General features: G+C 39.8%; 1 protein-coding gene across 3 annotated transcripts in view; it reads right to left on the bottom strand.

Moving 5' to 3' along the window:
- Positions 1–25996, bottom strand: part of EEF1AKMT1 (EEF1A lysine methyltransferase 1) — a 395301-nt gene that overhangs the window by 242093 nt on the left and 127212 nt on the right. For all 3 annotated transcript variants that reach the window (XM_044073187.1, XM_044073189.1, XM_044073188.1), the window contains exon 3: positions 8046–8128. In XM_044073187.1, coding sequence (XP_043929122.1) covers positions 8046–8128 — 83 coding nt within the window. The remainder of the gene's footprint in view (positions 1–8045; positions 8129–25996) is intronic.

Below are 25996 nucleotides of genomic sequence, written 5' to 3'. Positions count from 1 at the left end.
TCACTAAACTAGGTATAAATCCCTATGCCACAAGATGGGTTGCCTACTGGCTCACTGACAGAACCCACACAGTGAAAGTAGCAGACTCGAAATCCAACTTCAGACCAGTGACAAGTGGAGTGCCACAGGGTTCAGTCCTGGGTCCTCTCCTGTTTGGTATCTACTTTTCTGAAGTGCAGGCTAACACAGAAGGTCTTTGGCTAACGATGTTCGCAGATGACTGCAAACCAGGAGCCATAACTGAAACTCCAAACGATGTGGACATCCTACAAAAGGGCCTCACTGAGACAGATGCCTGGTGTCAAAGCCACGGCCTCAAGCTCAATGCCAAAAAGTGCACTGTCACCCCCCTTGGTAAAAACACTGCACCCATGAGCTACCACATAGGTGGCAGTCAACTTAACTCTGAAAGTGTGATAACAGACCTTGGGACACAGGTGGACAGTAGTCTCTCCTTTGATAATCGCATCGCCACAGTGGTCAGGAAATCCTTCTACGTAACACACCTAATCACAAAAGGTTTCTCATCCAGGAAAAAAGAGGCCATTGTTCCCCTCTACTCATCACTCAATAAACCCATTATAGAGTACAACGCCCCTTTTAGTATGTACCTCACAAGACATCTACAACAACTGGAAAGGCCGCATAAATGTATTAATGGATGCGAGTTCCAGTCGTCCCAGGTGATGCTAACAGCCTGATGAACAGATAACAATGTCCAAGAAAGCAAATGACAATGTCCAAGAAAGCAAATAGTACTCAGGATGCGACCAAAATAATGTTCCACAATTTATTAAACACGATCACAAACACAGTGAACCGCCGTAGGCAGCTCCAAAGCAAAAAACACGATCCGGTTGCGTAAATTTTAGTGTCACGTTGGATTTTTTTGTTTTTCTTGTTATAAATATTGTCACAACTATTATCTACTTCTTTGATAATATTCGCGTAGTTAGTGTAGTACTGTTCGAACAACAAGTCTTCACTAATTTTGCAATTTAATTCTTCAAGTTCATTCACCAACCCCTCTATTTTAATTTAATTTCATTGTGTTTGATCATTATTTCCATAATGTTAAGACCAGTCTTGTTAAACAATGCATGTAATTCTTTCAACATTGTTTCATTGCTCTCACAACCACTGGGATACCTCCACAGACGTAAACCCTTAGGGACCATACCCAATTCTATATTTCTTTGCAAATAGCTGTTTTCCAACTGAGTCCGTTTGAGCTTAAATAAACTTCTCTCAAAAAGCTTCAACATTTCCTTCATGGACTTGACTTTAACAATTGATAAGGGAACTCAGCGGGGGTTCTCTCCATTAAAATTGTATCCATTAACTTTCCATATCTCACTGTTGAACATGCCTACACGCCTATTAATTCCAACAGGCGCCGTATCTAAATTATTCAAACCATTGTCATTAATTACTCTAGTCGAAGTTGATTTGGGCGTAGTCTGGGTGAGTGGCAAACCCAGGCTTCCCATTGTAGAATTAATGTTAGTACCTGTTTCTTGTTGTAAAAGCTTATGTATAAGAGCCGAATGCTCTTTAAGCTGTTCGTTGATCTTCTGCAACATGTTACCCAGGTCAACCGGAGATGACTCGCCCTCCATAATCCACAACCAAGAACCAAAGGCACAACACAAATGTATTAATGGATGTGAGTTCCAGTCGTCCCAGGTGATGGGCAATAGAGGTACGACTACTGAATCCTACACAAATGCACTTTATAAGCACTTACATGCATGGCTTGTGCTATCCCTAACAGAACCAAGATGCTATTCTTCAAAAAAAGGAAGCCAATCTGGTGGTCCCCTGCCATAAACAAACTCTACAACAGAAGAAAGAAACTGTTGCAAAAAAAGAGTAAAATCCCATGACTGGAAGAACTCCTTGGTCATCTTCAATAAGAAGGTGAGATCCCTCATAAAATCCTCCAAAGCTAGTTATGAAAACAAAATTGCCACTGATTCTAAAGACAACCACAAAGCATTCTATAGCTATGTCAAGAATCTCAATGGCAACACTCAGAGCTGCTCTGAGTTACAGCACAATGTCACTAAATATACAGAATCAACTGATATTGCCAACATCCTGGCAGATAGGTTCAGTGCTAACTTTACCCCCCCACCCACCCCCTAAAAGGCCCATCTCTATACTGGAAGAATGCAAAGTTCCTCTAATCATGGCTGCACAGGTAAAAACCACACTCTCCAAAGCCAAGAACACAGCATCCATGGGACCTGACAACATCCCAGAATGAACTGGCACCCCACCTAAGCACCATGTTCAATCATAGCCTCACCTCAAGCTTTGTGCCCACTGAATGGCACACAGCAACGGTTATCCCGCTCCACAAAGGGGGAGCCACCACGGACCCCGGGAACTACCTCCCCATTAGCCTAACAAGCCTAGTCTGCAAGGCCATGGAACGTATCATCATGGAACTTGTAAACAAAGACATTGGTAATCTCCAAACTCTGGACCCTACCCAGTTCGGGTTTGTAAAAGGCAGATCATGTCTCCTAAACCTGATTGACTTCTTTGAAGCAGTCACCAAAGCCGTAGACGAGGGTAAGGTAGTTCACACAGCCTATCTAGATCGCGCCAAGGCTTTTGACACCATCCCCCACTCCGGAATTATAGATAAACTCACTAAACTAGGTATAAATCCCTATGCCACAAGATGGGTTGCCTACTGGCTCACTGACAGAACCCACACAGTGAAAGTAGCAGACTCGATATCCAACTTCAGACCAGTGACAAGTGGAGTGCCACAGGGTTCAGTCCTGGGTCCACTCCTGGTATCTACTTTTCTGAAGTACAGGCTAACACAGAAGGTCTTTGGCTAACGACGTTCGCAGATGACTGCAAACCAGGAGCCATAATTGAAACTCCAAACGATGTGGACATCCTACAAAAGGGCCTCACTGAGACAGATGCCTGGTGTCAAAGCCACTGCCTCAAGCTCAATGCCAAAAAGTGCACTGTCACCTCCCTTGGTAAAAACACTGTACCCATGAGCTACCACATAGGTGGCAGTCAACTTAACACCGAAAGTGTGATAACAGACCTTGGGACACAGGTGGACAGTAGTCTCTCCTTTGATAATCACATCGCCACAGTAGTCAGGAAATCCTTCTACGTAACACACCTCATCACAAAAGGTTTCTCATCCAGGAAAAAAGAGGCCATTGTTCCCCTCTACTCGTCACTCAATAAACCCATTATAGAGTACAACGCCCCTTTTAGTATGTACCTCACAAGACATCTACAACAACTGGAAAGGCCGCATAAATACCTCATAAAGAGGATTACTAGCTTCAAACAGATGCCCTACGCAGACCGTCTCAAAAAACTCCAGCTTTACTCTGTCGCATATCACCTACTCAGAGGCGATCTCTGCCTAACATACAAAGCTATGTCAAACTCAGAGCTGTTGGACATGCTTCACTTAAAGAAATCCCAATCCCTCCGAGCTACACGCCCTAGGGACCTAAACCTTGTCACCACAATAAACAGAACAAGCTGGAGGGATAGATTCCTGTCCCAGAGACTTCCCATACTCTGGAACAAACTATCTATCTATATCAAACAAAGCTCCTCATTAGCACTCTTCAAGAAAAATCATGATGATTGGATGGGAAATAGGAAATTCACCCTGGGGATCACCTCTGTGGCTCTGCTCGACAGGGGCACAGGAAAATAATTTTCTTGGGTGGCAAAAGCCAGGGTACCTTTTTGGCTAGGCTTGTATAGGCCCTAGGGCCGATAGCCTAATACCTACCTATGAACCTATGCTTTTCAGTCTCACGTGTATTCACTAATTTCTGTGTTGCTGGTCTTCTTCCTGTTCATCTCTATCTTATGACACCAGATTCCAGTTCAATTCCAAGGTACTCCCGATTCCTCTGGTCAACTCCTATGCTTTTCTCAGTCTCTCAAGCATTTTCACTTGAAACAGTGAACCAAGTCTTTCTGTGTGCTTTACTATCAGAAGCATGAGAAGCAGAGTCCCCTTCTGCTTGATGGTTCACTTTTTCTTGGACAATCTTTTGTATTTCCCCCTTAGCCTGTTTTGCATCCAAAAATGTTTTTGATCCTCCAGGAAAAATATTCTGAAGACAGCTGGATACAGCAGTTTGAATCTCACATCTGCCTCTTGACATTCCCTGATTACTGAAATAAATTTGTTTCTCTTCTGCCTGGTGTACAGTGAATAATCTTTTTTTCAACAAACACTCTACCATCTACAACTTCTAATACTTTGCCTTTTCCCACATTTTTGTCAGGATCAACTCTTCCTGTTGGTAGGTTTGCAGCTATACTAATACAGGTCTTGGCTGTTTTCTCGTGGCCAGATTTGGAACACACACACATGGTCTGCCCATTCAATTAACAGCTCTTGCTTTGGAATACAAGTGCAGTTGCTTATTTATACCTTCATAAAATTAATACAGTCTGCTCCTTCTAGTTTATCTGGTACAGCAGAAAATCTCAGATTTTCCCTATGTGCTCTGTCCTCTAATTCTACCATTTTTTTTAAACAGCTCTTCTTGAGCAGTGTCATACTCAGCCAGCTTTTTCTTCTTTTTGACCTCTAATTTTTTATCAGCTCATATGAATATCGGTTTAAAGCTTCTTCCGTTTTACCAGCCTTTTGTTATTTAAGTTGATATACTCCTTCAATGTTTGATTTATTAATCAGCTCTGAGCACATTTGGCTTATTTTTTCCTCTAGATTACTGGAAGCCACACTTTGCACCAAAGCTGGAGCTTGAATTGCTTTTTGCTGAACAGCTGCAGGATATTTTCAAGTCACTGTTTTCCCTTCACATTTTCTAGCGGATTTCTTTCAGGCTCTTTTAATTTCTTCTTTGCTGGCTTTCTAGCCGGTAACTAAAATTTAATAAAAGTGACAGACTTCCTAGCCCTTGTGTTTCAGTTTCCTTTTCACACTAGGAGAGCTGAAGTTAAGCTGTTCATTAGTATGCAGCCATCTTGGAGAATCCCTACAGTAGTATAGTCTAGATGCAAAACTGAAACAACTTCAGACTGAAAAAGTTGCTAGCAAGCATGTTTTCCTATCAATAACCCACTGCAAAGGTGGTCGAGGCTATCAATGCCCAAAACCGTTCTGTGAAAGTTGGAATACCTGAAACAAATACTGAGCCCCAAAATGCCATACTGCTCTGGACCCAGGAACAATCTTTAGCTTGGATCCAGAAAGGGGGGGGGGGCAAGTCTGACAGTTGGTAATGTTAATTTTCAACTTTTTGGCATTTGGGATGTAGGAATCACACAGGTAGACTTCACCACCTGTGTTTGGAGTTATTGATAGGAAACCAGCAAGCATGCCTCCTCTTCCTCTTAGTTAGTCTCCAATCTACACATTCCAGACATTCATCCTAACAGTACTAAAAGTAGTAAACAGTCAGGTATACATTAAAAAAATACAGTTAAAATAACTTATCTCTGAAAGCAATAAAAATAACAGATGTAACACCCCCTTCACTATAGTGGAAGCAAAACAAAGGCTGAAAACTACTGGTCTGTCAATCTGGCCTTTGCTACAGGGAAATACTACAGACAGACTACTTCAGGGAAGAATTTCAAATTATCTGGAATCCTGTGAGGAACAGGATGAAAGTCAGCGGGGATTCACCACAAGAAATACATGCCAAAGAAATCTAATAAATTCTTTAACCCAGTAACCAGGGCATCAGATCGGTAAGGAGTGGCACATGTATCCAACTTAAAGTGTTTTGAAACAAATATCTTACTTAGCCCTGCAACACAGGATGTGAAGACTATGGTACTCTGATACCCTACCCCAAGTCATGTTTAAAGTACCACTTTCTTACTATCATGCCCAGTACATTTTTATTGTCCTTACTGTGGTTTCTGTTGACCTTTATTCCTGGTGACATCAGGATAAGTTAACATGCAGATGTATCCACAAACTTTAATGAAAGGACATTGAAACAAGCGTGGAACAAGTTCATTAAAGTCTATGGAAATACGCCAAAACAAAGCCTTCCTTGATTTCACCAGGGATTCTGTATTTTTATTTAGGCAGATGTTTAATAAAATGTGTACTAAGCTTTTTATTAGAGAATGATCCAAATATATTTGGAGTGTTGGGGCAAAACGCATCACAGCATATTACTTTTGGTGTCATTATGCATGTACACGCAAAGTGCTTCAAAACACCTTAAATTTTAGCAAAACTCAACAAATAAATATCAAATGAACAGATGATGAACAAAGTAAACAGGCTTAGAGCAGACCCTATGGTGGCAGCATGGATAAAACAATAGCCAAACAATCAAAAATAGAGGTTAAAGTAAAAACCGGGGTTCATTCAGATGAAAGAAGTAACTACTGGAATGCCACACGGGCCAGTAGTGGGCTAAGGTTTTTAATTATAAGTGACCTAAAAAGAAATGAAAACCAAAACGGCAAAAAGACACTAAAACTGTAAACAGAAACCACAAAAAGAAAGCTGGTAAACTGTAGATTCACTGGAGGCTGCAAGACGGCGAAAAAAACACTATACACTGCACTAAAATAAAGCTAAGTTTTCATTCATTTAGTCTCGTGACCTTCTTCAGAGCCTCAGTGCAAAGTAAAAAACTCCTTTTATATACTAATGAAGTCATGTGACTACAAATACTTAATTGATCAGTGAATGCAAATTCTTAAAGAAACATTAACATACTCCTATAAAAGACATATACAAACTATAATATTTGTGAATACTTAAAATACTAAATATTTCTTAAATTATAAATTTTATGACAATTTAAGAAATATTTAGTACTTTAAGTATTCACAAATATTATAGTTTGTATATGTCTTGTGTAGGATTATGTATGTTAGTATTTCTTTAAGAATTTGAATTCACTGATCAAATAAGTGTATGTGGTCACGACTTCAATTTTGTAAAAAAAGGCATTCGTTTTTTTAATTTGCACTGAAGCCATGAAGAAGTTCAAGAGAATAAATAAACAAAAGCACTTAGCTTTTTTAGTGCAGTGTATTGTGTTGTTTTCACCATCTTGCAGACTCCAATGAATCTACAGTTTACTGGCTTTCTTTTTGTGGTTTCTGACCTTAAAGAAAACCTGAAGTTAAAAATGTTGCTTTTTTGCTGATAATTTGGCTACTTGACAGGATGATACAAAACAAGGTATAGAAAAGATGAGGAAGAAAAATTACAGGAGTGGAAGGATCAACCAAACATGGTACCTTAAATTCAATAATTAAAAAAAAAAAACTGAATATTCACCTATGAAATAGAAACTCGGAAATCAAGTATGCAACCTGGGGAGTTGGTGGCTAAAGGCATCCACAAATGAAAACAGAGACCTGAGATAGTCAATTTAGAAAACCTGGAGTACACAATGGGAAAAAGCAAAAGGGAAATGGGTGGGATACTGAGATGCAAGCAAGGAAGGTAACTTTACTTTCCCTCTTTAAAGACCATTGGTATGATCTTACTGCATGCATTTCTAGCTACTCCATCGACATAATGACAAATGATGAGAGAAAATTAAAAAAAATCTACAGCAACAGACTGTATAAAGAGAAATTAAAACAGGTCAATGTATGAAATTTAGAAAAGAATGGCAGAGAAAACATAATAGAAACTTTCAAGGGTGCCAAGGAGGTCTACAGAGCAGAAGTGGGTATCAAATTTTGAAAAGAAAAAGAATGAACAACAGCTGAACTTAAGCTAATTATATGAAGTGGGTAAATCAGGGACAATATGAAGAAGTATTATTTTACAGAAAGGGTTTGTGGGTGAAACAGCTTGTGTGGAAAGATAGCATGAGCAACAAAAAGGCAATTCAAATGCATGAAACTGATAAAAAAACTTACAAAAGTGGAAGTTGGTGGTACAGTAAAAAATTATACCATATGAAAACCAGACTATTTAATAAAGAAAAGAAACAATGAGTATATAATGTGGGATATGTGGTCCTTAAATGTTACTAGAATTTATGGTTCATTATTACCACGTGAATTCTACTCACCTGCCATCTTTTCCTACTGTTTCAATAGCTTCTTTGGCTAAGCGCAATGCGGTATCATCACTGTACCAAAACTGGCTCAGTTGCTGCAAACACAAGAAAGGAAAATAATCACATCAGACACCTACTACAGCGCTGGATCTAAAGGTACATATCTTAGTTATTAATTAATTTAATTAATTAATTAGATTGATTGATTGATTGATTGATCGATTAATTAATTAATTAATTAATTAATTAATTAATTAATTAATTAATTAGCATTTGTTTACTGTGAAAGTCCAACTGGACAGTTCAAGACCTCTTTTCAGCAAAGGCCTGGAGAAAAAAGCTCCAAAACAATTTACAACCAAATAGTAACAGACATTCTAGAAAACAAGCACACAGTAATAAGTACTCCAAAAGCAATTTACAGCACACAGCGATATAAGCACATTCAGATTCTACAGAATACACTACTTAGATATGTAAGGCTATAGACAGTAATACTACATCAACTATACAGAGGTAACAAAAGACACATTTGTCTAGAACAGCCATTTTGTCCCCAAGGTCTTACTGCTGGTAATAACTCCCTGGCACTGGTTCTTGTTTTTAGATGTTTCTGTCAGCCTTCTTCTGCGGACCAGTCCCTATCTGACATTAATCTTCCCTCTCCCAGTGCTAAGATATAACTGGTGGTCTCTTACATGCTCACTAGTTCTCTCCCTACCAAGTAGATACCTGTGATAATTTCCATACCACATTTCCAAGCCTGTTCGGCTTTTTATTAATCCAAGACTACAGGTGGTAAATCTCAGTACCAATCCCCCCAAAATATAAATAAGGAGTTGAGTGGGCAGCAAACAACAGCATCTGCTAAAAACATTGAAAAAGATCCACTGTTATGAAGTGTAAATGGTACAACTATTACACCTTACTCCAAGGTAGTTCCCTGTAGAACATACTGACTCAGAGGGCAAAAGCCCCCAAAAAATGTGGTCAACTAATTTGACAGGGTGAACATAATCTCTAAATTCCATGGAGTATACTGCAGAAACCACAAAAGTCTTCTATACCAAGATACTCTGAAAAACTGCTCTTCCAAAGCATCAATGTTTCATAAAAGTATGAACAGAGGGGCAATATAGCTGCATTTCAAATGGCCTCTAGAGAGCAGTTCTGAATAAAGCAGCAAGGGTTGTCACAAAACAATCTCTCACCTCTCTTATAAGTGGCCTCAAATTTCTGCCACAGAGTGATCCCTGACTGGACTTGTCAGTGGGCTCATATCTTTATAGTGGGAGCAGAAGAACTCTTCAGACAGGTGGTTTGTGCTTGCTTGATAATTTATTGTTTTCCTCTATTTTGTGACAACCAAACAGATGTAGGTCTTGACAAAATGCTTCAAATTGTTCCAAGGAAAAACATAAATGTCTACATAAATTGAAAGCAATTTAAATAGGGAGGTGTGCTTTATATAACAAATGTTAATTAATTTACATTTAAGTGCTGACACCTTAAACCAAACCATAGTGTTCCCAATGAAATCCAACCCAGACAAGATGGAGGTAAAATGTGCGAGACTTTTATGGCAAGGTACCTGGGCTTATTTACTGGTAAAGACATCCAGAAATATGAGAACAACCTCAGGTGGCCTGAAGAACATAGTCTTACGAGACATGGAGCACTGATCTTTCCAGTTTTCATGGGAAATGTTAATGTTCTGAAGTTGAACAGGTACTCAAACTTTCTGTGAGGGAAGGAGAGGTTATCACATTACGCCAGAATCATATTTAGAGATTTGGGTTACTGGGGGGGTTGGGGTAGAGCACAGTGTTGAATACCAAGGTATATCAGGACATTCACTAAACTTGGCCCAACAACAAGGAATTAACTCCCAGTTGCAATAAGATCTCAAAAAACATTAGATGACTTCAAGGTTAAACTGAAATAACATCTTCTAGAACAGACTACCTGTGCTTTCATTACAATGGATAACACCTGATGGGTAGCAATATTTGTTGTTGCATAACTCCTTGAAATAATAAATATAAGCCAATGCTTAGATAAAATGCTATTTTTTTCTGTATATAAATTGAAATAATGTAAATATTTGTCTGTTTTCTGTTTTATATTGTTTGCCTACTGCTTATGCTTCTATAATAACTGCCTTTGTAAATAATCTGCCTTTTGCTGTTTTATATTGAACTGCTGCTCCTCTGGAGCATGGGTTATTGCTGAAAAAGGTCAACTAACTAGCCCACTTACCCTGTTACCATATATCAATAACTACATAAATAAGTAACCATAGTTACTGATAAAGCTGGTCAGAGACCTGGCAGACGATGCATATGTGTCATTGTAGTGGTAAATCCAAAGACGCTAGCTTAAGATAAGAGGCATATCCCTTACAGCCTTGCCTTATGTCACCGTACAGAATTACCCAGCTGTCATCAGGGCTACACCTATGGAGAAAGTACAGTTGGGTACCTACCATAAATGTAGATGTTCGAGTGTATTCACTGTTGCAGTCATTACTCTTGGGTTATCCTGCTGGCAGGCTACCCACAGTCGGCCTGAATTCCAAAGTCCTGGTCCCGTGTCGGTTGCTGTTGCCTCTTCCCTAACGTCAGTGCGCCAGGGGTATAAAAGATGCAGCCAACACCATTTTCTTCAGTTTTTCTTGCCCCAGATGTCAGGTGCCCCCAAAAGGGTAGGCTAAATACATTATGCCAATAAACATACATGCAGTAAAGAAACATTTCCTTCATCTACAAGCAAATACACCACATAGGTTGTATAGAATAGAGAAGTACAAATAAACCCCAGCAAAAGAAAGGGGGACAGAGGGAGGGTAACCTGGACTGCAACAGTGAATACACTTGAACATCTACATTTATGGTAGGTACACAACTGTACTATGTTCATCGTGTTTCACTGTTGCAGTCATTACTCTTGGGTTGAATCCCAATGCTGAGGATGGGTGGCTGAGCTAAATAGGATTAGTAGAGGCTATGAGGCCCTGCAGAACTGCAGTGGCAAAGCCTGCTCTGGATTACAGTAAAGAGGTAAGTGGTAGTGCTTTCTAAAAGTGTGCACTGAACTCCAAGTTGCAGCCTCTAAGATGTCTTTGGTTGGTACTCCTCTGAGGAAGGCTGCTGAAGTAGCTGCTGCTCTGGTAGAATGAGGCCTAATGCCCTTGGGCACTGATTTGCCATGCTGAGAATAGCAGAAACGGATGCAATGACCTATCCATTTAGAAATAAGACTGTTTTGAGATAGCCTTTCCTTCTGATCCTGCAGCATATGACACTAAAAGTTGCTCAGTCTTTCTGAAAGCTTTAGTTCTGTTCAAGTAGAAGCGTAGCTGCCTGTGTATGTCCAAAGAATGCAGAATTTTCTCACCCTTGTTCTGTGGGTTTGGATAAAAGGTAGGCAAGTGAATGGTTTGGTTGAGGGCCACACTGGACACCACCTTAGGCATAAATGTTGGGTTTGTCCTCAGAGAAACCCTGTCTGGATGAAAAATGATAAAAGGTTCCACAGCCATGAGTGCTTGTAACTCCGAGACTCGTCATGCAGATGTTATTGCTAGGAGCAGAGCTGTTTTCCAAGATAAGAATTTTATATCAGCTGTAGAAGCTGGCTCAAAGGGAGGCAGTGTGAGTTTTTCCAAGACATAATTGAGGTCCCATGTCGGAATTGGTGCTCTCCTTGGAGGCCTGATGTTTTTGGCCCCTCTGAGGTACTGCCTTATTAAAGGATGAGAAAAGATAGGTGGTTCCGTATTGTAATGGGCTGAAATGGCAGAGGCATGAATCTTAATCGATGAAAAAGAAAGGCCTTTGTCCAGCATCTCAGTTAGGTACTGTAAAATCTGAGGAATATTTGGTACATACATGTCAGTGCCTTGTTCCTGGTTCCAAACACAGAATCTCTTCCATTTTTCTGCATAAGATTTTCTGGTACTGGGCCTCCTGGCCTCCAAGATAACATCCATAACAGCTTTTGAAAGAGGAGTGTTCTGAATTTCTACATTATCCGCCAAGCTGCCAGATTTAAGGTCCTGAGTTGACTGTGCAGGATCTGATTGTTTTGTTGGGTCAGCAAGTGGGAAGTTTGAGGCAATATCCATGCTGGACCTTGAGACAAGCTCTTTAGGATTGGGTACCAGTGCTGGCATGGCCAGTCTGGTGCAATCAGTATCATTTTTGGCTTCTCTTATCTGACCTTTAGGAGTACCTTGGGAAGGAGAGGTAGTGGGGGAAAGGCATATACTGTTAGGTTTTTCCAGCTGAAGGATAGGGCGTCCACTCTCCATGCTTGTTTGTGATAAATCCTTGTGCAAAATCTCTGTAATTGGCAGTTGTGAGGGGAGGCAAATAGATCTATGTCTGGGCATCCCCATTTTCTTGATATCATGCTGAAGACTTGTGGATCCAGTTTCCACTCGTGGGGATCCATGAGGTTTCTGCTTAGTTCGTCTGCCAGAGTATTTGTTTTTCCTGGCAGGAATTGTGCTTGCAGGTGAACTTGATAAGTCAATGCTGTGTCCCACAAGGTCATTGCTTGTCTGCAGAGGGGGTAGGAATGTGTGCCTCCCTGCTTGTTTATGTACCACATGACCGTAGTATTGTCCGTTTTTATCAGTAGCTGTCCTGGATGAATTAGGTCCTTGAAAGCTGTCAGGGCATTCTGAACAGCTAGCATCTCTTTTTGATTGATATGAAGATGCATCTGGCTTGCAGGCCATGTGCCCTGAATATATTTTCCTGCCATATGGGCACCCCAGGCATAATCTGATGCATCCGTTGTCAGTGTCTGTCTGGCTGTGTGTAAAGTGAATGGCAGACCCTTGTGGTGACAGGCCCACCATCAAAACTCCTGTTGCAGGCAGGGAATAAGGGTAATTACTGTCTCCAGGCTGTGGCAATGCTGAGTCCAAACACTTTTTAGATACCATTGTAGTTTCCTCATATGCAGTCTGGCATATGGAATTAGTAGAATGCAGGATGCCATGAAGCCCAAGGCCTGCAGGATTTTCCTTGCAGATAACTGGGTCTTTGTTGTTGCCAACTTTTTGAAGTAAGAAGTCAGTTGCCTTTATTTGTCTGGCATGAGATAAGCCATCTGGGCAGTTGTATTTAAGCTTGCACCCAGGAATATTATCTCTTGAGAGGGTACTAGTTTTGACTTCTTTTCATTTACTGTGTACCCTAGCAAATTAGTAATCTTTTTACAAACACCAGATGCTTTAGAAGAATGTCTTTGTTCTCTGCTTGAATAAGGCAGTCCAAGTAGGGATATATTTGAATTCCTCTTTGTCTGCAAAACTCAATTACTGGTGCCAGGCATTTTGTGAAGACCCTGGGTGCAGTAGATAAGCCAAAGGGCAGTGCAAAGAATTGGTAGTGCATTGAGCCAGCTATGAATCTGAGGTATCTTCTGCAAGACTGTCTGATTGGAACATGCAGGTATACCTCTTTAAGGTCCAAAGTTACGAGCCAAGCCTTCTTGCCCAGCATGGGCAGTAGCTGCTGTAGAGTCAACATCTTGAATTTTGGGACCTCCAGAAACGTGTTTAGTATAGACAGGTCCAGTATTGGTCTCCAGGTTTTGTCCTTTCTGGGAACCAAGAAAAGTCTCGAGTAAAATCCTTGCCCCTGCTCTTGTTGTGGTACTTCTTGAATGGCCCTCATGTCCATAAGAGCTGTAATTTGTAAAAAGACAATATGACATAAAGTTGATTGATTTAGATATCAATAAGATTTTTAATAATAGGTTTAATAAGGGGCCATTATGTATACATAAGTGTAGGAATTATATTAAGAATTACAAAGAAGTGGAAAAAATATTTATGGTTTCTACTTATAATATTTGTAGTGAGAATATCAAAAAATGTATTTTACATTTTTGGGATTTTTTAAAAAATTATTTTGAATTGAAGAGTTTAGTTGAAAAAAAGTTAATGTTCTCTTACAAGAGGGGTAGAAATGTGAAGGATATGATAGTGCACACTAGATTTTATAAACCTGATGAAAAATTGCATTACCAAATTATGAGTAGAGGGATGTTATCATGTGGGAAATGTAGTGTTTGCCCTTATGTAATTAATATTTTCCCTTATGTAAATAATATTGAGTATAGACCAAATGGCCAGTATAGTTGTAGAACTGAGAGAGTGATATATGCCATCAGATGTGGTTGTAATAAGTTTTATATTGGCCAAACGAAGAGAATGTTTAAGGTGAGACTATTGGAACATTTGAGGGATATTAGGGTAAAAAAATTAGAGAGTCCTTTAGCTCAGCATTTTTATGAATGTCATGATGGTAAATGTGATAGTTTAACAGCAACCATTTTAGAACAGGTTTTTATAAGTGAATTAAATGAGAATTTGATTAAGAATGCACTTTTAAAGAAAGAAACTATTTTAATTTTGAAGTATGAAACCCTAATTCCTAGGGGTTTGAATACAGATTGTTGCTGGAGAAGTGTTATTTGAGTTTGCCTGAAATGCACTTCAAATTTGTTTGAATTGTATTTTAATTAACTCTAATGATTTAATTGTTTGAGTGATTGATTGCTGTTAATAGCTGATGCTATATAAACGTTTTTGTCTGTGCTATGTGTTACTCCTTGAAGGCTTACTGTGGCCGAGGCGCTAGAGAATAAATACAGAACCTTATCTGTATACTGGCTTTGTTGTTTCATTCTGTGGTGTAGCAACTTGGTTTCCATTTTTGCTGTTGTTCGTTTTATCCTTTTTCTATGGCCAGTGATCCAGCATTGAATATTCCGAGGGTTTTTAGAGAGGATAATCTAGGTACCTCTCAGCGGACTATTGATGGTTTCTTCAATTCAGAGCGGGATCTCGATCGCTCCAACACTAATGCTATTGGTGAGAATGTCTCGGGTTTACCATTATGGGAGCGTTTTTTAGCTGAAACAAGGAACAAGCGTGCTTCTAATCCTTTTGCCAATATCGGAAAACGCTCCATGGACTACCTGGTAGAGGTAAAGACATTAATCTCTAAATTAAGTAATTTAATGAATAAGGAAATGTTGACTTTCTATAATTATACGAGTCTGCAAAGATATTTAGATCTTGACATTATACCGCGAGGGTTGAGAGCTGTTAAATTTCCTTCTGAGCCATTCATTGGAACTTGTGCAGTTGATAAGGTTTTTCAGCAGAGATGGGAAAAAGCGGCACATCTCTGCTCAAGAGAATGGCTTAATATTCTGATTGAGAGAGATACTATTAAACTGTCTAACATAAAAAAGGACATTAACATGGTTTGTTCAAACTTAATGTCTGTTTTAGACAGGGCGAAATTTGAGTCCTGTCTTCATGATATTAGAGACAAGTTAAACTCACAAGAAAAGAGAGTCCTTGAACAGAAAATGTACAAGATACAGAGAGATCTCCGTGATTTCGAAAAAGGCGCTGCCTATTTCAGGGGATCCAATCAGCGTTCACGTTCCAAAGCTCGTCGTCATAATGATGCTGGCTGGTTTAAAGAAAGAACTGTTAATAACGTTAATCTGCCTGAGAGTCCAGCAGTCAGACAAGATGCGGATAACATCATGAACAATGATTTTCCACCTTTGCCATCACCGGTGGATGATTTTTATTTCTCTGAACATTTTCGTCCACAAAGGGCATATGGGAGGCAACAGAAGAGAAGTTTTTCGGATCAGGAACAGTACAGGGGAGGGCCCCCACGCCAATGGCGCAATAACAAAAGGACAAAATGGTATTAATCTATGTTCTGGATCTAATGTTGTAATTAATTTGTCTGGATGTCAGTTAAATGATAGTATTTATGCTGTATTGAATCATGGACTGAAATTTGTACCCACTGTTTTACCTAAGAAATATGAGTTTAAAATAGAACTGTTCAGATTTGTGCGCAAATTATATTTATGGTATCATTTTCACTGTTTATCTTCTTTGAATGTTGGTGTGGAAACTGCATTGAATGATACACATACTACTGATGATTATGTTTCAGATTTGGACTCAAATGAATCTTTTGTATCCTGTGAGAGTGACTTAAATGCTTATTGTGTTATAGACACTTCGAGAGTGAATACTAAGAGTACTTACATGCCCCCTTGTTCACATGAAAGTATAAAAAGTTTTCATGTGATGGTTGAATTTGAAGTTAATTTGTTAATAAATAATTTAGATTTGACACAGGTTAATTATAATTTAAATAAAAGGGAATGGTCTGAACTAGTTAATTTTTCTAAACAGAAGGAATTAATTGTGAAACCATCAGATAAAGGAAATAAAATTATAATCATGCATTACACACAATATTATAAAATATGCTTAGATTTATTGAGTGATGATACAGTATATTGTGTAGTTACAGAAGATTTTGTTAAACAGGCTAAAAATAAGTATACCCGTCTAATACAGAGAGGTTTGAGATTAGGATATTGGTTGGAAACTGATGTTAAGAATAAATTAAGTGTGGAAGATTCTGGTCCAGCTTATTTTTATTGCCTACCCAAGATTCACAAAAATAGTAGGAATCCTCCGGGTAGACATATAGTTTCGGCCAGTAGATACTTTCTACATAATTTGGGAGTTGTTTTGCATCAAGTATTGTTAAAGGAAGCTCAAAAACTCCCGTCTTATATACAAGATTCTTTTGATTTTCTTCGTAAAATTAAAAATGTCATTTGGGTAGACAATATGTACTGGCTGACTCTAGATGTTAAGAGTCTCTATACCAATATCAAACATGTATTTGGAATTGAAGTAGTATATAAACAGATGGGAGATTTTCCATTAACACATTATATTTTAGATTTATTGAAGTTTTGTTTAGAAAATAATTATTTTTACTTTGATAATCAAATTTTTCATCAAATCCAAGGTACAGCAATGGGTGCGCCCTTTGCACCAATGTATGCTAACATTTTTATGGGATTAGTTGAAAAAGAATGCATTTATACTAATTGTTTTGTGAAAAATCATGTAAAATTTTATTTTAGATTTATTGATCTATTTTTTTTTATGTGAAGGGGGCAAGCATTTAGTGAATGATTTTATACAGGATATTCAAATAAATAGGTTTAATATATGTTTTGATGGTATACAGTGTGGATCAACTGTTTCTTTTTTAGATATTAATCTACAGGGTACTCCAGGACAACATGTTATCACTAGTATACATAGAAAATTTGATTTACCAAATGAATTGTTGATGGGCACCAGCTGTCACCCTAAACATACCCTTGAAGCCTTACCATATGGTGAATTTTTGAGAATTTCTCGGTTATGTAATGATGATAATATATTTATGAATGAAATATTATGTACTAGGAATATGTTTGAAAAAAGACAATATGACATAAAGTTGATTGATTTAGATATCAATAAGATTTTTAATAACAGGTTTAATAAGGGGGCATTATGTATAAATAAGTGTAGGAATGATATTAAGAATTGCAAAGAAGTGGAAAAAATATTTATGGTTTCTACTTATAATATTTGTAGTGAGAATATCAAAAAATGTATTTTACATTTTTGGGATTTTTTTAAAAATTATTTTGAATTGAAGAGTTTAGTTGAAAAAAAGTTAATGTTCTCTTACAAGAGGGGTAGAAATGTGAAGGATATGATAGTGCACACTAGATTTTATAAACCTGATGAAAAATTGCATTACCAAATTATGAGTAGAGGGATGTTATCATGTAGGAAATGTAGTGTTTGCCCTTATGTAATTAATTTTCCCTTATATAAATAATATTGAGTATAGACCAAATGGCCAGTATAGTTGTAGAACTGAGAGAGTGATATATGCCATCAGATGTGGTTGTAATAAGTTTTATATTGGCCAAACGAAGAGAATGTTTAAGGTGAGACTATTGGAACATTTGAGGGATATTAGGGTAAAAAAATTAGAGAGTCCTTTAGCTCAGCATTTTTATGAATGTCATGATGGTAAATGTGATAGTTTAACAGCAACCATTTTAGGACAGGTTTTTATAAGTGAATTAAATGAGAATTTGATTAAGAATGCACTTTTAAAGAAAGAAACTATTTTTATTTTGAAGTATGAAACCCTAATTCCTAGGGGTTTGAATACAGATTGTTGCTGGAGAAGTGTTATTTGAGTTTGCCTGAAATGCACTTTAAATTTGTTTGAATTGTATTTTAATTAACTCTAATGATTTAATTGTTTGAGTGATTGATTGCTGTTAATAGCTGATGCTATATAAACGTTTTTGTCTGTGCTATGTGTTACTCCTTGAAGGCTTACTGTGGCCGAGGCGCTAGAGAATAAATACAGAACCTTATTTGTATACTGGCTTTGTTGTTTCATTCTGTGATGTAGCAACTTGGTTTCCATTTTTGCTGTTGTTCGTTTTATCTTCTGCAAGACTGTCTGATTGGAACATGCAGGTATGCCTCTTTTAGGTCCAAAGTTACGAGCCAAGCCTTCTTGCCCAGCATGGGCAGTAGCTGCTGTGAGTCAACATCTTGAATTTTGGGACCTCCAGAAACGTGATTAGTATAGACAGGTCCAGTATTGGTCTCCAGGTTTTGTCCTTTCTGGGAACCAAGAAAAGTCTCGAGTAAAATCCTTGCCCCTGCTCTTGTTGTGGTACTTCTTGAATGGCACTCATGTCCATGAGAGCTGTAATTTGCTTTTGTGCCTCTGCCCACTGATTGTGTGACAGGTCTGACATACCTTTTGCCCTTGGTAGGGTGTGAAAATGGAACCTGTAGCCCTGGGACACTATGTTCATGACCCATTTTTCTTGGGTAATCACTTACCAATTTAGTGAAAAAAGTGCTAGATTTCCCCCTAAGGGGGCTGCCAAAAGATAAGTGCTTGGATCTGGCAGAGGAACATCATTGGGACTGTTTCCTGTAAGGTTGTGATTTGTCTTCTCTGCTTTTGGAGGTAGGAGCACCCCATTGTTTAGGCCTGTATGAGCCTTGGGGCTGAGATCTGCCTCTGGGAAGGCTGTATCTGCCTCTTTGCGACCTCTCTGACACTGGAAAGGACCAATTTTTGGAAGGCCAATTCCTGCTATATCTGGGTGGCTGTACCTGTAAAAAATCCTTAACTGTCTGCATGGATTTCACTTTATCCTCCATTTTCTTCAACACCTCTTCTGCTTTAGCACCAAAGTATCATGCTGTAGTGGAGCATCTAATAGTTTTGCTTTAACATGATCAGGTAGATTCTGTTCCTTTAACCAAGCATGCCTTCTAATAACAGAATCTGTAACAGCGGTCCTGCAAGAGGCCTCCAGTGAATCATAACCACATTGCAAAGTATGCTTTCCCACTTGTTCAGTTGCATGCAATAAGCCCTGCATTTCCTTGTTCTCTGAACATTCAGAATTTGCCAACATTTTCTGTTTAAGCAGTGACATTAAGTATTGCTGATATTTAAGCATATGAAACTGACAATTTAAAGCCCTTACAGCCAAGGTACCAGAAGTGTAAACTTTTTTCCCCCATCTGTCCAGTGCCCTAGAGTCCCTATCAGAGGGGACAGGGTTTTTTGCAGTGGAAGCTTTGACCCCCTTTGGGACCCTGAAATATAGTTTCTGGGTCAGCAGGGGGGGGGTTTATATAGGAATTTATGAGAATCTGGGACCCTGTAGTATCTGTCAGGCTTAGCAGGTGCGGGAGGTAAAGAGTCAGGGGAGAGGCCGAACTCCGAAAATACATAATCTACAATGTCTAGAACAGGTGGAATAGCAAGGGGTCTGTGCTGAGGTAATAGCAGAAAGTCTCTGGGCCTTTTCTTAGATTCTGAGTAATCTTGGCTTTCCCAGTGGAAATGCTCCCTCATGGCATGCAGTGTTTCCCCAAAGGAATAATCCTCAAGAGGAGAGGCTGAAGGAATGGATTCTTCAGCATCAGAATCCTCATATGGCGGAATAGAATAATCCTGTTCAGAACAGGAATCAGAGGAAATAGAAACCTGATCAGAAGAATCATATTCTGTCTCTTGCCTCTTATCAGGAGGGGGATGGGAAATCCTGATCAAAGTAATTAGGTCTTCGGCCATTTTAAGCATCTGTTTTTTAGGCATTGTAGTCTGAGTAGGAGAATGCTGTACTTGTTTCTTTGTCTTTAGAGCTGCTTTAGTCTTTGTCCTTGAAGCTGAAGATGGTTTAATATACAAGTGTGTAGGTCTGAAGACACCCTCAGAAGCCGATGCCTGCTCAGTGGCTCCGGACCCATCTGAGGGAATGATTTCCGAGTGTCCAATACCTTGAGTATCCAGAGGCCCAGTCAGCTCCACGTGGGAGTCGGTAGCGGGTGCCAGGGGCTGCGAAAATCGGCAAACCGGCAACTGGCCTAGCGGAGGCCTCGTCGTCAGTTTTGGACCTCGGATGCCTATCCTTTTACTTCTCCTTGCGTTTTTTGTAAACTCCGTTCGTCGACTGTTCTGACGGCATTATATAATTAAACCTTCAGCCAAAATAATGAAATGCAAAATCGAACCGACGCTTAATAGTGCGTTGGTTAAATCTAGCACAAAACCGATAGCTAGCAACGTTGTGGTCGGGGCCTAGGCAAGGAATACAGTAAGAGTGAAAATCCTTATGAGGTATTTGCTTCCCACAAGAAATACAATTGTTAACTTTTTCTGACATCGGTCTGGAGCAAGAAAAAAGTTTCCCCAACGAGGTACTTGGGTTTAATGGAGACTTTGGTTCTGAAATTCAGATTTGAAAATCTCAGGAGTTGGCCGACCGGCACTTGCGAACTGCTTTTGCTTCGGGCACCGCATGGCAAGAAAGACTGAAGAAAATGGCGTTGGCTGCATCTTTTATACCCCTGGCACACTGACGTCAGGGAAGAGGCGACAGCAACCGATGCCGGACCAGGACTTTGGAATTCAGGCCGACTGCGGGTAGCCTGCCAGCAGGATAACCCAAGAGTAATGACTGCAACACTGAAACACGATGAACACCACCCTAGAGTACTAAAGTAGCCCAACAGCAGGAATTAAAAGTCTTTCCAGAATATGATATTTGGCAATTTCTAGGAAACACTTGTAGTTTTAATTCCATAGGAGAATGAAAGTCAGCTGGGCAGTGGGTAATGGTTAGCTAGTTTCTGGTTGGAGACATCTTGCCTAGAAAGAAAATTTCTGAGGTGGCCGAAATAGGAAAAAATTACCAACCTGTTTCCTATAAAAAGCTGTATCAACAGAGGAATTATATAACCACACAGGCACAGATAAAGCAGATCTTTTGAGGGAATGATCTTGGGAACTGGCAGAGGCTGGTTGTAAGGGAGTCAGGTTCCAGGTCCCAGGTGGGAATTATATACACTAGAGTGTATATGTGCCAAGTATCTTAGTAACACAGTCAGTTTAGGCACCGGGAAGAGTCCTCCAGAACCACCATGCACTGTGTACTTCAAAGAGATGGGACATTTCTTAAATGAGCATTATCCCAGTATTGGCAGAACCTATCCAAAGTGTAATAGTCAACACGATGATCTTAAATGCATGTTATGGTCTTGTAATCTTGATAAATACTTCTGAGACTTGACAAAGGTAACAACTTGTAGGTTTGGCCAGTTTACTCACTTTGAAATGTTGCTTATTTGGGATTTATGCCAAAGGGTCTGGACACTTGTTCAAAACAATAATGCCCATTATGTCACTGTTTTCTCAGGTGTAACGATTGAAAGGTTGGAAATCAGTGTCATTAGCACCACCACTTAAACCATGGAAGGAGTGGATGAAGCTCTCTCTCATCGCGCACCGCACCTACAGGCAGACCCTTTGTAGTAGCATCCTATTCTTAGAGAAAATCATTAGTGGCATTTAGATATACGATTATATACCACAATGTTTGGAAGGTGCAACCTGGGGGATCAAAATGGTGTAGTTTTGGTCGTATACTGTATTTACTGCAATGTATGTGTTATTATTTTTTTCTTCTTCTTCATCTTCTGATGGACTTTAGCTGAACATTTAGTATACGTAATAAAAAATGGAAAGAAAAATATCAGGCAGATTATATGAACATAAACATGCATCCCATGCATGTGTGTGTGTGTGTGTGTGTGTGTGTGTGTGTGTGTGTGTGTGTGTGTGTGTGTGAATATACAAACTCTACTGGTGCTGCCATCTAGTGGTAAAGGCTATCACTCGCAAAAGTACATGGGATCAAAGGAGGTTACTAGGCTAATGGCCCCAGGGCCCTTACAAGCCTAACCAAGTTCATCCCATATTCACAAAGGTGTCTGGTTCAAGCAGACAGTAAAATCAGCACCTACTGCCCCGTGCAAGAGGGGCACAGGTGGAAACCCTGGGGTGAATTTCCGGTTACTCATCCAATCGTCGAATTTACACTTAAACAGGGCCAACGAGGGGCTTTATTTAACATGAACAGGAAGCTTGTTCCAAAGGTAGGGCAACTTCTGTGAAACAAATCTGTCTCTCCAGCAAGTTCTGTTGATGTCACATACCAAGTTAAGGTCCTTTGAGGAAGTGACCAGTGTGCCATTTGACTTGCAAATGTGCAGCATTTTCATTAAAGATGGGTTAGAGATTGTTCTATATGCAAAGAACAGGCTGCCTCTGAGCAGTCTGTACGTGTACAACACAGAGTAAAGTGACAATGATTTTAGTCTGTCCACAAAAGATAGATCTTGAAGACCCTGAGTTTTCTTTGTAAGGCACTTTTGTGGTCTCTCCAATTGCTGCAGGTGTTTAGAAAGGAACATACCAAAGGGAGTGTTGTACTCTATTACTGGCCTGATGAGGAAGAGTACAGGGGGGTTATAACCTATTTTTTTTCTGGAGGCAATGCCCTTACTTATGAGATGAACAATATAAAATGCCATTCTTACCACTGTGGAGACACGGTGATTGAAGTTGAGGTTGATATTGACCAGTGTCCCCAGATCTCTCGCCACTGACCGTGTGCTTAGGGTACTAACTATTGATGAGGTAGTTTGCAGGAACATCACCCTTGCGAAAGGGGATGATAATGCATTTTTTTTTGCATTAAGTTTAAGACCATGACTTTGGCACCAGTCATTAGACTGTGTAAGACCATCCTGAAAGATGTTGACATCGCTAGAGGTTTCAATGATCTCTCCCAGTTTGCAGTCATCAGCAAACTTTGTCAGCCACAGTCTTTTAGTTTTAGCCTGTAATTTGGAGAAGTAGATTCTGAAGAGTAGGGGTCCCATAATCAATCTATATGGAACACCACTGGTTATGAGTCTGGAGGAGGTGGAGTTGCCTATTTTGACCATACGAGTTCTATCAGTGAGCCAGTTTGCAACCCACCTGACAATATATAGGTTGATACCCAGCTGGGTGAGTTTATCAATGATGCCTGAGTGGGGGACTGTGTCAAAGGCATTGGCTAAGTCTAGGTAGGCTGTAGGCACAGATTTGCCCTTGCCTAGGGCTTTGGTGACTGTCTCAAAGAAGTCCACCAAGTTTAACAGGCATGATCTCCCCTTGACAAAGCCAAACTGGGTGGGGTCGAGCCATTTGGAGATTTCCTATATCTTTGTTAATAATGTCCATGATGATTCGTTCCATGGCCTTGCAGATAGAGCTAGTCAGGCTAATAGGTCTATAGTTCCTGGGGTCTGTGGATGCACCCACTTTCTGCAAAGGTATGATGGTGGCCATTTTCCATTCCACTGAGACAAAGCCAGTGCTTAGGCTGTGATTGAAAAGAGTGCCCAATGGTGATGCTAATTCCTGTTTTAACACATGTAGAACACAGCCCGGGATGTTGTCTGGTCCCATAGAGGCTGCATTTTTGGCCTTGGAGAGGGCATTTAAGACCTGTTCTAAGGAGATACTAGGTGGAAACAGGTGTTAGGGATGCTTTGGGGTACATGTGGCAGGGACAGGGGAGTGAAGTTTTCACTGAAGCTGTCAGCCAGCAGGTTTTCTATATCCACAGGTTACGTAGATGTAATACCATTAACTATGAGTTCAATGCAAATCTGGGCCTTAACTTTGAGGTTACGTATGTAACTGAAGAATGCTTTGCGATTATCCTTAGATAGGGAAGCTAATCTGGATTTGTAGTTCACTTTGGAGGACTTCGCTAGGAGTCTTATTTGCTTGTTTAAGTTGAGGAGGGAGTGTTTCCGGTTTTCAGACTCTTCCTTCCTACTCTTATATAACAGTTTCCTTCTCCTGTTCTACAGCCTATTAATGGCAGTTGTTCACCAGGCAGGTTTGTTTTTCCTTGAAGATATTGCTTTGGTTCTATCACGTATGGCAGAGTCAATCCAAAAGTACAGGTGCTCGTATAAAGCATTAGTGTATAATTCAGTATATGTGTCTATTCCATCAGTGGGGGAGAGGCTATAAAGCTATTTATGCTGTCATGTAAGAGGATTTAATTGGCCTTGGAGAAGTTTTTTACTCTATTTATGGCTAAGGGGGGGGGGGGTCATCTTGTGTTACAGTTACTTCTACCAAGACTGATTTGTGGTCAGATCTCACCAGAGATGGCCACACACTGGGAGAGGTACAGTGGTCCCCCATGATCAGCAGCAGATCGAGGATGTTTGAGCCCCTTGTGGGTGTGTCAACCGCTGGTCAGGGCACTGGAGTTAATGAAGTCCAGGAACCTTTGGACAAGTGAGTTAGAACACGTACAATTTGGTTACATATTACATTATCGAAGTTTCAGTACTTCAAATACTATGTGATTGAAGTACTAAAACTTCAAAAATGTAAAAAAAAAAAAAAAAAAAAAAACCGAAAAGAAACAAAAGTAACTCCGCCCCCCACACCCCCTCTACTTAAATATACCAACTCCGACATTGCACTTTAACAGAGTTAAGCACAGGAAAGGGAAGGTTTCTCTTTCCTACGCTGTAGTGTGATCTTGGAGTTAGTATATTTTAGTAGTGGAGGGTGCAGGGGGACTTGCCCCTCTGCCTACACCCTTTACTTTACCTTTTTTTTTTTTTTTTAATATATTTTTCGGAGCATTCGAAAATGTAATTGTTCAATCATTAAAGGCTGACCTTTAGTGATTCGAACAATTGCATTTTCGATGTTCCAACAGGAGCCCGTATAATTTACCAGTCAATGGATGGGTAATTAAAGTCACCCAAAACCAGGGTGTTTGGTTGTATCTTGATTGCCTCAAGTAGATCCAAATAGGTTGAGTGGATCCAAGTAGGTTGAGTGGATGTCCTGACTCAAGGAGGGGTTCCTATATCTGGCAATGACCTGAAGAGGGGTCTTATCTACAGTTAATTGCACCTGAAGTAATTCAAGAGAATCGTGCTGTTTAACCAATTTAGAGGTGTACTTATCTTTAATGACTATTGATACACCACCTCCTTTAGTTCTCAAGCATTCAGTTTGTGGTCTGAATGTGTGGAAGGAAATGTAACCTGGTATAGCTGGGGGTGCTCTCCGCAGCCTTAAACCAGGTCTCAGTGACTGCACAAATGTCAGCATCTTCCAAGGTGAGGACTGCTTCCAGTGAGTGCAGTTTCTGGTTCAGACTCCTAGCATTTAGCAGCATAACCCTGAGGTTGTTTTTAGAGGGTGTTCTTATACCAGGAATTTTGTTCTTGTTGTGACGTTGCCTAAAAAGGACTATTGGGGTGGCAAGAGACTTAGCCACTAACCAAAATCCCAGGATGACAGATAAAGACCATCTCACCCATATCATCCTAGGCTGACAAATATTAGATCCCCTTTGAACAACATCAAACACTAAGGTGTTGAAGTCAATCATTTTTTTGTTTGTACTGAGGTACCATCCTAGGCAAAGGTAAAATGCTGCTTAACTCTAGAAACATACCTGCCTGAGACACATAATCAGAGATCTCAGTCATGTCTCTCTTCATATAGTCCAGAGGCATGTCTTAAGTCATTCACACCAACACGGACTATGACAAAGTCATAACAGTGCCTGTTGTTGAGAGATTTGAGTGAGTGTGTGATCTGGTGGATCCTGGCACC

This window comes from Protopterus annectens, chromosome 5.part1, assembly GCF_019279795.1.
Source record: "Protopterus annectens isolate FY-2018-M chromosome 5.part1, PAN1.0, whole genome shotgun sequence".
NCBI lineage: Eukaryota > Metazoa > Chordata > Ceratodontiformes > Protopteridae > Protopterus > Protopterus annectens.
The sequence above is the reverse complement of the archived record's forward strand: the minus strand, read 5'-3'. Positions and strand labels throughout refer to the sequence as shown.